This window comes from Varroa jacobsoni, unplaced genomic scaffold, assembly GCF_002532875.2.
Source record: "Varroa jacobsoni isolate VJ856 unplaced genomic scaffold, vjacob_1.0 scaffold_696, whole genome shotgun sequence".
In the NCBI taxonomy this organism is placed as follows: domain Eukaryota; kingdom Metazoa; phylum Arthropoda; class Arachnida; order Mesostigmata; family Varroidae; genus Varroa; species Varroa jacobsoni.
The window spans coordinates 97401-109639 of NW_019213598.1; the positions used below are offsets into that span (position 1 = coordinate 97401).

At 39.3% G+C, this 12239-nt stretch overlaps 2 protein-coding genes across 3 annotated transcripts; both read right to left on the reverse strand.

The window, feature by feature from the left end:
• Window positions 1-333: 333 nt before the first annotated feature.
• Window positions 334-4046, reverse strand: LOC111262734 (ATP-binding cassette sub-family F member 2). The gene is made up of 2 exons (XM_022837216.2): window positions 2176-4046; window positions 334-1872 (listed from the first exon to the last, which is right to left on the reverse strand). The coding sequence occupies exons 1-2, from the start codon at window positions 3718-3720 to the stop codon at window positions 1546-1548; spliced, it is 1872 nt and encodes a 623-aa protein (XP_022692951.1). The 5' UTR covers window positions 3721-4046; the 3' UTR covers window positions 334-1545.
• Window positions 4047-5760: 1714 nt separating this feature from the next.
• LOC111262736 (glutaryl-CoA dehydrogenase, mitochondrial) lies at window positions 5761-11206 on the reverse strand. Of its 2 annotated transcripts, XM_022837217.2 has the most exons (9): window positions 10754-11206; window positions 9425-9568; window positions 8981-9104; window positions 8666-8838; window positions 8112-8264; window positions 7512-7642; window positions 7072-7301; window positions 6595-6755; window positions 5761-5976 (listed from the first exon to the last, which is right to left on the reverse strand). In XM_022837217.2, the coding sequence occupies exons 1-9, from the start codon at window positions 10821-10823 to the stop codon at window positions 5906-5908; spliced, it is 1257 nt and encodes a 418-aa protein (XP_022692952.1). In that variant the 5' UTR covers window positions 10824-11206; the 3' UTR covers window positions 5761-5905. The 2 variants fall into 2 exon arrangements, with proteins under 2 accessions (XP_022692952.1, XP_022692953.1); XM_022837218.2 differs by lacking the exon at window positions 10754-11206 and having other exon boundaries at window positions 9421-9537.
• Between the last annotated feature and the right edge of the window lie 1033 nt (window positions 11207-12239).

The following is a 12239-nucleotide window of genomic DNA, read 5'->3' on the forward strand; positions in this document are numbered from 1 at the left end:
TTACAGTCGTAAAAAGATGCTTTCCCAGCGATAGGGTCGTCATATGTGTTATAGGCAGGAAGCTGAGGAAGGGAACTTCCAAATAAAACACCGTACGCGGACATTTAGTTCGGATCCGGAGCTATCCTTGGCCGAAGTCAATAATGTATGGACATTCTACATGGCTTTATTTATTTGGACAATGTATGTGTAAACCTAGTAAAAGGCGAAAATTTCAGAAAATTATTTCGCAAATTCTAAAAAATTTAACCGTAAAGCACATCGTATACAATATGAGCAAATCATTCATTTGGTTACCTAATAAAGGTCCGAAAAGGCAATACACATGTTAAATGCTTTCGCTCCAGTACGAACAGCATGGTACTGTTTGTAACAATTTATTATACCTTAATATAATAAAATAGTCATAATTATTCCTTCAACCCCCTAGATATTTGTTCCCGCTTAATAAATGATTAATAAATCATTTATTCTTACTATTATTAATTGACGAACTCCTATAAGACTCTGATGTCGACTTTTAAGTGTTTTTCGCGCAGCTGGTAGGAATAGACCGGTTGTTATATTTAATGCTTCTTTAACGTTCGTAATATTTGTCTCCTCTATGATTGTGGATATTTTCATCAGTGGTCGCAAATCGCATTTTTGCAGTAACTACCTAGTTCATCACCTTCTGCCTGTGCTATACGACTGAACTGTTTTCGATGATATCATTTGCATTTACAACTAAGCTGTCACGTTTATTTCCCACCTCTAAGCCCTCTTACCGGCCTCTACCTGCTGCGCAAATTTCGCCTACACCTCCTGCTTATATAGCCCGTTTCTTCTGCTCTCGCCTCCAGTCTCTCACTGCTCGGTCTTACTACGCTAATATAATAATAACAATAGCTGCAGTAATAATAGATCTTGTCTAGACAATTCAAATTGTCGGCTTTGCAAAAGTTCAGGGGTAGCGAAGTCATTCTTTAACATATGTTGGCCTTCAACTTGTATGTTACTAGCACATAACTGCTCTCAAAAGTAATAAGAAGTCAAATGTTGATTCAATTAATATTAAGCTATTATTATTAAGAAATGTTTATATATTGTATTGTTTTTATAGTAGAGCCGACAATCTATATCATATTCATATAATACACCATGTATCGGCCTGTCATTTATGTCTATGGCCACGAAAGACAGGTGATACCCTTGTAGGTAGTGAGCAATCTGCTCGCCTTCTTCCGCGACATTAGCTACTCAGCAGGCAACTTGCTTGCTTCTCATCAAAGGAAATAGAAACTCGACAGACAATAGTGCGGTGTAGTTGAAGACGCTCGAGTCCGAATAACGGCGAAGATCGATCTGCGATCTAGGCAGATTACGTTATGCCGTTTCGACTCCAGTGAGCAACTCACTACAATCAAATGTATGTGCGTCTACAAGTTCTACCTTGTACATTTCGCTGTACTTTTCTTATGTTATTTCAATGAGCGAATTAGCGATCGGCTCAAAATTGAGAAAGAGTGCAGAGCAGCGCGATGATCTTTACTTCATTTTCCTTGTTCAGGCACGCATCTTTTCCATTTCTTTCATAACTTTGTTCTTCAGGTGTTGTTTGTACGTTTTAATGTCGCCACGCCATTTGGTGACAGTTTGGTTCTCACACACCCAGATCTCGTTGGCAACCTGCGAAATGAGCCGGAAGTCGTGGGATACGAGCACCATGCCTCCTTCAAAGTTATTTATGGCTTCGGCTAGTGCGTCAATCGTCTCCATATCCAGGTGATTCGTAGGTTCGTCGAGGAAGAGCATATGCGGAACCTGCCACGCTAGCCAAGCAAACACGACACGACATTTCTGACCATCAGACAGCTGTCGGATGGGACACACCTGCAGAAGAAAAATATGTACATCGGCATTCAAATCGGCATCAAATTTTCGACAATAAGTCGGTAAACTGATTGAGCGGATGTCCCATATTACATTATGATCTTATCACAAAAAAATTTGCTCAGATAAATGCTATAGTTTGTTTCGAAGATATCTACAATTTATGCGAGAGTATTTATACTGAACAGGACGTACTATCAATAGAAATATACGATAGAACAACAACAGTCAAAAAAAAAAGTACAGAACTCTACGCTTCAGTAAGAGGATAACTAAAACAAAAATAATTATTCATATACGTACTTGTTGACGTCCGGTAAGGCCGTATCTTCCGATGATCTTTCGCATCTCTTCTTTTTCGCGCACGTCAGGAAAGCTCTTCATCATGTACTCAAGTGCGGACAAATCAACATCAAGCGATTCATGCAAATGCTGATGGTAGCGGGCGATTTTAAGATGAGAGTGCGTCCGGATAATTCCATCGGTAGGCACTAGGGCTCCACAGAGCAGCTTTAATAGCGTGGATTTGCCTGCTCCATTGGGTCCCACCAGGGCAACTCTGGTATCTAAGTCCATGCCAAACTCGAGATTCTTGTAAATGAATGGCGTCTTATCAGTGTACCGAAATGACACATTTTGTACCATGATGACGGGTGGCGGAATCGTCCCACACGATGGGAAGTAGAAACTGACAGTCTTATCATAGACAACCTTGTCTGTTAGCCCACCAGCTACCATTTTGGCGAGGGTCTTCTCTTTAGACTGGGCCTGACGGGCCAGTTTTGCTGAGCCATGACCAAATCGAGCAATGTAGTCTTTCATATGGGACATCTGTGCCTGCTCCCAGTTATAGCGTTTCATTTGATTTTCAAGCATTTCGTTACGAGTGATGACAAACTGATCGTAGTTACCGCCATAGTACTCGAGCTTTCGCAGGTTCATGTGAATGATATTTGTACAGACGCCATTAAGGAAATCTTGTGAATGAGATATCAGAATGAGAATACGACTATAGGTCTTGAGTTCTTCTTCGAGCCATACACAGGCATCGAGATCCAAATGGTTTGTGGGTTCGTCTAACAGAAGAATGTGCGGCTTGACGTAGAGGGCGCGGGCAAGCGCAATTCGCATACGCCAACCTCCAGAAAAGTCTTTACACTTCTTGTGCATCATACTTTGAGTGAATCCCAGACCGTGCAAGATGTAGGATGCTTTAGCGAGCGCAGTATCGGCACTCATAGCATCAAGACGTTCATATACATCCATTAGCTGTTCCTGGCTAGTATCGTCGTCGGACGCAGCAAGTTCCTCGGCCAACTTTTCTAACCGAGCTCGCTCCTTGTCGACATCGAGAACCATCTGCAGAGCTGTTTTCTCTGAGGGGGGGCATTCACGTGTTAAATGGTAGATATCCAAACATTCCTGAATGGGTAACTCACGTCGACCAATAGCCGATAGCAAGGTCGATTTACCGCAGCCGTTCAGGCCAATCAGACCGTAGCGCCGACAACAGTTCAGTTCGAGCTTAGTGTCTTGTAGGACCTCCCAACCATGGAACGTAATTGAAAGGTTCTCGATTTTAATGTCACGCGATCGAGGGTGAATAGACAGAACGCCGGTGACGGCTCTCGCGGCCGCATTCAGTTTCATGTCTTCCTCGAACTTTTTCGTTACCTCGTCCATCTCATCCTCCGAGTATTCGACGATCACTCCATTTGTGGTCGTTCCATTAACGCCATTCGTAGCATCGTCACCACCCGGCGAATCAGCTTTCTTTGTAGGATTATTCCGGTTCTTTAAAGCTTCCTTCTTCTTCGCATCACGTTTCTTCTTAGCATCTGACGGCATTCTGTGCGTTTAGTGTCGACGGTGACAAGTACGGTGGAAAATCGTTTTCGACACTACTGCCTAGATAGCCTCTGTACTGTGTCACAGCGAGCAGAAAACCGACACAAACAAAACTCGGTATTTCTGGCTCTCTGGAAAGATGAATAAGTGTACACTGAACGTCGAAATGGGCGAACGCTTACACCAACGACACGATCACACAAGTACTGGTGGCGTCGGCACAGTGGAACGGCGTAGCCAAAAACTTCCGACTTCACCGGCTCGCTTCGCCTCTGTCGTTTCGACACAGAAATGGAACTATCACTAGGCATAGTGGCCGGTTGCTGTACAATTTAGCACTAGCTCAGCGCACGTGTAATGATGAGATGATCTCTGTCTGGCGGGCAACCACAGGGTGGCCGGGCTGCAAAAGGTGTGATTAAAAAAAGCCAGCCACTTGGCCTTGATTGGCCTCTAGTCGAACATTCTGCTTTTAGCAACAGCCATATGTGCAGTAATAAGTGAAAATGGCCGCCACATTTTCTGGGAAGGACAAGGAGAAATGTCAATTCTGATATTTTCGATGCACAACGTGGCCCATCTATTCAGCTTGCTTATACACATAGGAGATGTACGGCGATGAAGGTTTAGCGTTATTCATACTAACAAAGAATATGTACCTTCTTCTTTAGTAGGATCTAATTACGACGACAATTTAGAGAAAGTTTTTACCGGCTACAAGTGGACACGTTACTGTAGGCTCAATCCACACTTTACGGCAAGAAAGCAGCACCTATTCCAACGGTACAGCGCTATCACCGTAACCTTAGCGGCATAACGAATCTCGAATAGCGAACAATTGCAGATTGTACTAACCGACAACCGCCTCAAGTTTTGTTTGAGTAGCATTTAAAACTAAACTAATGTAGTTTATCCATAAAAGTAGTTTTTAAGTGTATTTTTTAAAAGTTTTTTTTATAAAAAAAATATATTTCGTTAAATTATGTTGTGCATAATTAGGCATTACACTGGGAAAATGAAAAATAGCTAAGTATGCATTTGTGACTCTATACCAACAACCCATAGGTTCGACAGTGTCCTAGTAGAACGACAAAAAAGGTTACGTGCAAAGTACTGCGGCAGCGTGTCAAACTAGGGCTTGGCGACACCGATCTGATGATAAATCGCTTTAAATTTTCTCACGCAGAATCAGACAAAAAAGTTTTCTGCGTGAGAAAAGTTTTCGTTACAACTATATTCTGGTTAAAACTTTGCTGATTGATCGCTCTATTATCGATAAAAGAAATTCAGTACAGGGAGCCCATTCTAGCTACAATAGGCCTAGAACGTTAAGTTGTCATGTTAACTTGCGGCCACACCAAACGTATGCAGTAAACCATAATCTTAGACGGGCATCGATACTCAGTGTTTATCATACTTATTCTCTGTTTGCATTCAGTTAAATTATTCCAATTTGGAAATTAATTTAATTGGTTTATTTATTATTATTACTAAATTATTCAACTGCTGCGAATTCACGCAGTTGAAACGTTTAGTGAAAGATCAGATCAAACGATTTCACCGTGTCTATTTATAGTGTTAACGAAAATAGTTTGAGAGAAAAACTGGCTTCTTATAGTAAATTTCATGGAACTAGAACGTCATGTCACTTATATACTCTACAGACATGTATTCAATACAAGAAGAAATACCTTGACAATACTAATTTGTCCTTCTCATTAAAACTTAATAAAGGAAATATGAGTATCCAAAAATATTATACTATTCGTCGTTGTAGAGACCTGTGGCATGTTAAATATGAGGAGAAAAAATTCTTACATCTTCAGATACATCAACTCATTCTGAAAATATAAAGAATGTATTAGTTTAATTAAATGAACGTATGTCCGAGAACCACAGACAATAGCGAAGTGGCTTCTCGAGCGTTACTCAAAAAATTCTTATACGCATTACTAATCCTATTTCCTATAAGGTCGCCTAGGAAAATATGACAAGCCACCCAACGCATTATGCGTTTGTTAAAAAAGTGGACACGAGAAGTTACAAATAACTGTTTATTTTTCGCCATTCCAAGAAGGTGCAGTCCCATCATCTCCAAATATAAAATTTGTAGAAATGTTATGTCGTTATTGTTCGTTTCAGTAATGTTTTTTTGCAAATACGTCTATCAAATATCAACCATCTTCTAGTCCGAGGTGAAGGCTTGCAAGCCGGTCATAGCTTTGCCAATTATCAACGCATGGACGTCGTGCGTTCCTGAAACAGAATCATGTGAAACGCCCTGTTGACCTATTTGTTCTAACCTAATAAATTGTGTTCTTATATTTGTAATCGTTATTTTTATAAACCTTTTTGATACCTAGACAAATGAAACATGTTACGGTATTTGTATATGGTATATGTTAAGGTATGTATGAGCCGTATAAAATAAACCTACTGAAGCTGCATAAAGGCTCCTTAAAGCTTGAATGACATAATATTAATGATAGCAAACTATTCAACTACTAGCAAAATAGATCAATAATAAAAGCTAAGGAATGAGCTTCTCAATAACTAACGAGATATAGCAATATTAATTAAACAAAGGAAAAAGCATTCCAACAACCTGTAAAATAGGTTAATGAGACGGAATACCATAGTTTGCATATACTGTCGTTAAAAACTCTTATTGTATTAATCATTTACTGAACGAAAAAATAAAACTGTCTTAGTTACAGAAAAATGAGATCAGCAGCAAATTATACTGAAAGCGCATTGTGACAATTAGTGCCCGTTGCATTTACCGACGCTGACGCCCGTCATTCAACTATACAGAAGCAGCTAATAATTGGGCGATGGCTGTTCACCTTGCAAACGATGATACTTCCAACTTACCTTCGTAGGTATTGACGGCTTCAAGGTTCATAACATGTCGAATAATGTGGTACTCGTCAGAGATTCCGTTACCTCCAAGCATATCGCGAGCCTGACGAGCAACGTCTAATGCCTTTCCGCAGGAGTTGCGCTTGATGATTGAGATCATTTCCGGGTTAATTCTGAACCGGTCAAACATAATCATAACGAGAAATCGGCACATTGAATGAATTTTTATGAATGACTAATTTTTACGCCTGCTGTATTGATGCATCAGCGAAGAAACCTTGGTCGCAAGTGTACCAATGATGTATACATTTGAAAATATGTGGAATCATTCGTGTATGATACACTGACAATATTCAAGTATACATATAAATCACATGTCAGCGAAAAGTCATTCAAATCTTCACACCGTTTAGGCATAATAATTATCCGCATCTGTTGAGGGCTTTTTTGTTCAGGCTAATTCTGATAAAATTTCACTGCATGACTTACTTTTTGTCGTCGAACAGGCGCCCGACCCGTAAGCAGGCCTGGTAGCCAATACTAATTTCGGTTAACATGTCTGCCAGCTTCTTCTGAATGAGCTGGTTTTTCGCAAGTGGATCCTTGAATTGTATGCGCTCAAGCGTGTACTGACGAGCCTGTTCCATACAGAATTCAGCAGCGCCTAACGCGCCCCAGGCGATACCGTAACGAGCATTATTTAAGCACATGAATGGAGACTAAGATGTCGCAAAAATAGAAAAGAATTGTCAAATGTTCACTATTAAAATACGCAACTAGATATATTTCTAGACATGCATATATGAGATACTGAGGCACACAGTTTCTAGAAGAAAGGCTAGAATTACGCTTGAAAATACCAGAAAAGGCTTTAAAGATACTTTAGATGACACCCTTTACTTTAAATGATTTAAAGATGACACCCTGACCTTAAGACCTTGGCTTTTTGGTAGAAGCGCTGTCTCGGGGATCTCAACATCGTCTAGCATTATCATTCCGGTCGCACTGGCTCGAAGCGAAAATTTTCCCTCAATTTTCGACGTGCTAAGTCCCTTTATACCTGAACATTACCAAACAAGAATTGGCAATTGTTAGAGTTAGATGTCCAGATGTTTATGGTCTTTTCGTTAACACGTAATATAGTTGTTTCTCTCTGACAGTGAATTCATATGGGCAACATTACTACTTAGAAACAGTTTTTGCTGTGTGATCACAGCTCTCATTGACATTGGTGTAATCCCAGAGTAGAGTGTAATCAAATAAACAACTTCATTTCTATTTTGGTTATCCGATACGATGCATACAGCGTAAAAGCTCAGGCATTACGAAGGCATCAATAAATCAAATTCCCTATTGGAAATATTCTATCGTTTGTTCCAGTTTATTAGTGACGATCTGTGGCTTTTCATAGCTAATTGTGTCGAATCACCTAAAGCAATTAAGAGGAAATAGCGTCAAATATTTATTTTTTGATGAAGCTTATTCGTCTTCATATTGTGTAATACCATATATATATTAAATGATTTTACCTTTTTCAAGAACGAAGCCACGAATTTCTCCGGAGTCATCTTTTGCCCAAATGACGAACACATCAGCGACAGGCGCATTCGTAATCCACGTTTTCGAACCGCATATTTTATATGTCTTCGTTGAAGAATTGTAAGTAGCTTTTGTACCCATACCTTCAAAGAAATAATGTTACATTGCCTGACAAAGAGAAATTGACTGCTATGGTACCAGTTCCTACATGCCCATCTAATACTTGAAATGACGCAACACGGATACATGCAAGCGGTCGCAGCTATAAATCTACGTACAGAAGTAAGGGTTTTTGTTAGACATACGTTTTTATGAATAAACATATGGCCTTGAAAACCATGCAACTACCAACAGATTGAGCTAATTACTCTGAACAAAGTCTTTATTGTATTCTTATATATTATAACAAGTTGATTATAGGAAGATACCGACAGGTGTTATTATTTGGCAATTAATTTCTGTGATGATGCTGGGTAGAAAAGTAAGCGCAGAATTCAGATTCTTCTATATGTATCTAGTAGTAAACCAGAATTGACTTACTAACCTCCTGGATTAGATCCGTAGTTGGGTTCAGTGAGACCAAAACATCCAACGAGTTCGCCTTTTGCTAGTTTTGGGAGATACTTTTGTTTCTGCTCATCTGAGCCGAAAACAGAAATAGGGTACATGACCAGCGAAGACTGGACACTCATGGCTGATCGATAGCTGCTGTCCACCCTAGACAGAAGTATAAAAACAACTGGTGTAAAATCAATAAGACTATAATTATTATGCCTGTGTAAACCTATATTTTTTAACGCGTATCAACTGAAATGAGGATGGCCTTTGCTAAATGTTTCGTTGGAGTCCAGTGACCTACCTTTCAATCTCTCTGGCAAGAAGGCCATATGTTACATAGTTTGTTCCTGCACATCCGTAGCCTTGAATCGTTGATCCTAGGACACCAAGTTCACCAAGTTCGTTCATAATCTCCCGCTCAAACTCTAAACAATGTTATGAATCAAACTGAAATTTAGTTTTATAGAGTAAACCCGGTAGAATTAGACAAGTATTGCAGCCTGCCAAATATAGTGAACAAATTAATGGAGCAAAAACTAGTGCTGGAAAAAAAACTGCTAAAGATATAGAATAGAAAGTAAATTTTTGTACAGCTGGATCCTTTTCTGCGACTTAAGCTCACAATTTATCACTCATTCATAGACATTTAGATTATGGTACTTACAAGCTTTCAAATAAATTTCTTTTTAGAATGTATATATATACATATGTATATTCGGCGTTCACCATCAGCATAATTACCTACTTTCATGTCGATTGGCCTGCAGAATTCGTGGAAAAAGCTTTTCTTTGCAATAATTCCGGAAATTATCTCGGATCATTTTCTCCTCATCTGATAGCTGATCATCCAGTAAAAATGGATCCCGATAGTCGAATTTATTCCGCGACACTATAGAGACAACATGAAAATATTAATATATTTATTACATATTTACAGAGGAAAATATATTCGAAATATCCTTTGGCTTTTTTTTGCTAACATTTAGTTTTTTAGTATATGGGAATGCAAACTTAGAGCTATTTTATTGTTTATATTATTAGCAGACGGGCAAAAATGTAAAAAGGAAACACCGACAAAAGCGTCGAGGCAATTATTGGTGGTGAGCGAAGAGTTACTCTACTCTGTCTACTTCATGGATGGGTCCCTAGACTTCATACATTCTCCTCTGTATACACCAGTAACTAACATCCCGCTTAAATCCAAGTAGGTAAACTACTGCAAGAAAATATGGATCAAGAAAGACAGTAGTCAAATGGTGATGCCTTTCAAATAGGCCTTCCTTGGCGTAGAGTTCCGCGCATAGAAACATTGATACACGCTGTTTGCATAGAACTGTAGCTGCCAGTCTATTGACTCAGATGTGGCAGGCACTTACAAAAAGTGCGCTTTTCATGTAGGAGCTAGAGTAAAGAGTTTGTGCAGTACATTTTATCACACACACACATTTGGAAATGTATACGAAGTCCAACAAGTAAAATATAGATTGGCGCAAAGATACGACCAGAATTTAGTCTGAATGACTAAATGAAATGACAAGCTTTAGCCAAGGTATACAGAATTCATAATGAGTAACAGAGTTAAAAAAGCGTTGCTTAACAACAAGTTTTAGAAAGTACGTGTGTGTATGACATGTAGTTGAATTCAATGAGTGTGAGGTCTCTGATGTAATATACACATTAATCAAACATCTAATGCAAAAAAAAAGCTGTTTAATATATCTGTCCCTGCATAGTTTGTGGCATTTGTCAATCGCAAGAACTAGCTGTTTCTTACGAGATTATTATGAACGGCGTCAAGAGATACATTTTCCGCTTGGAACTTTTTTTTTTTTAGAATACACAAAGGTTGAGCTGAAATTGTACACAGATCTTTTAGTTTCTGAAGCATATGCAGGTTTGCATGTCTTGAAACCTAGCTTGTCGAAGGATGCATTGTGACCGATGGCAAAACCTGTGATAGGATTTTAAGCGAGTCGGAGAACGTTAGACCATTATTACAGTAGAAGCGGGGTTAAACTATGGTCTTTATCTCCCGTCCATACGGAAGGGCATATGGGAAAACAAGCGTGCCCACCTGAACTCGTTGACAAAGCTCGCTTTCCTAATGAAATCGCGATTCTGCGTACGCTTGATAGCATCTTCATTGCTTCTCTTTAAAACAATGCTTCGAAACACTTTAGTCCACGTGTTTGTAGAAGACCGATACGACGCTTTCAAATACAGTGAAGATGAACCTGATTATTGTCCACTGATTGCTTGCATACAATATTTACAGCAGTTTAACAGGTAGTAGAAAAATAACCGACGATGACTTTCGGATTGTTCGAAAATAATTGATAACAACATTGACCACTAACTCGCCTAGCACTGTATAATGCTATCTCCGTAGGTTCCAAGGTCGAGTGGACCCTCTTTCGAATCCTGCCTTTTATCTCCGTCCTATCTTTACGATGATCTCGTCTAGACTTGGGCCGTAACGTACCGTTGTGAATGAATATCTGTGACGACCTTGCTTGACGAATTGCTTAACTTAGATGGAGTTTCTTTTTAAAGTTTGCTGTCGATAAAACTCACAACATTTTAGAACCTTTAATATTTCAAACTACTAGTTAAAGCCGATAAAATACATGAGTTTGTTCTCGACTTAGACTTAGAGATCGAACACACTCGAATGGGAGAAAGCATAATTGCTTCAATCGAGAAGCTCATGTGCGACGAACAGTGTTCCATCTAACTCAGCTCAGGCAAGTAAACAGCTGTTCCGTAAAAACAAAACGAGCGATTTCATAAGGTTACTTTGGCGATGGTCTGTTCAGTTAACTGTATTTTCAAGAAGAGAATAGTCCGCATTTGTATAAAATCGTTTTTTCCGCCACTGCAAAACAAGTGATCGAAGCAAAGCGTTCTTTTAAGAGAAAGTTTCGAATGAACGCATCAGACGATTTCTGAAAGGAGGCGATTGTCCGGCTCCAAGTAAATAACCTCTAATTAAACGAATATTTAAATAAAGAATCCCATTTCGTTAGAGATATTCCGCTAGTTATTTTTTCGCAACAGAAAGAGAAATGTGTGAGTGGCCAATTACGTGATATGTACAAAATGCGTATTTTGTACTTTCTCTGTCCAAGTTTATAAAGCGTGTCGCGCAATTTTTCAAGTAAGTGTCTTACTGATTGCAGCTATTAGCACCGTAAAAGCGTTTAATAGTTACTGAATAAAGCCTGGCTTTATTTCTAGGATAATCACAGATCAACAAAACTCTATAGGGAAGAGTTGATGCACATCAATCAGTGTTAAAACTTTGCGGGTTGCTTTACTGAGACGAATATTAGAATGTTGATTATTTATTTTAAATAAGCCCGCAATTGTCTTTTTTATTGACGACGATGTGATGATACTCTGTATCGAAGTAGTTTTTACGGCAGTCTCTCAAATGGCTCAGTGTGGCTTTCCACGGCGCGAACAAATCGTGTTAAACGCGTTTATTTAACGTCTCGGAGGAGTTCACATTATTTGTCATGAAGTATGAAAGCGCCCCGTTCGACACTCTGGGACTGGTT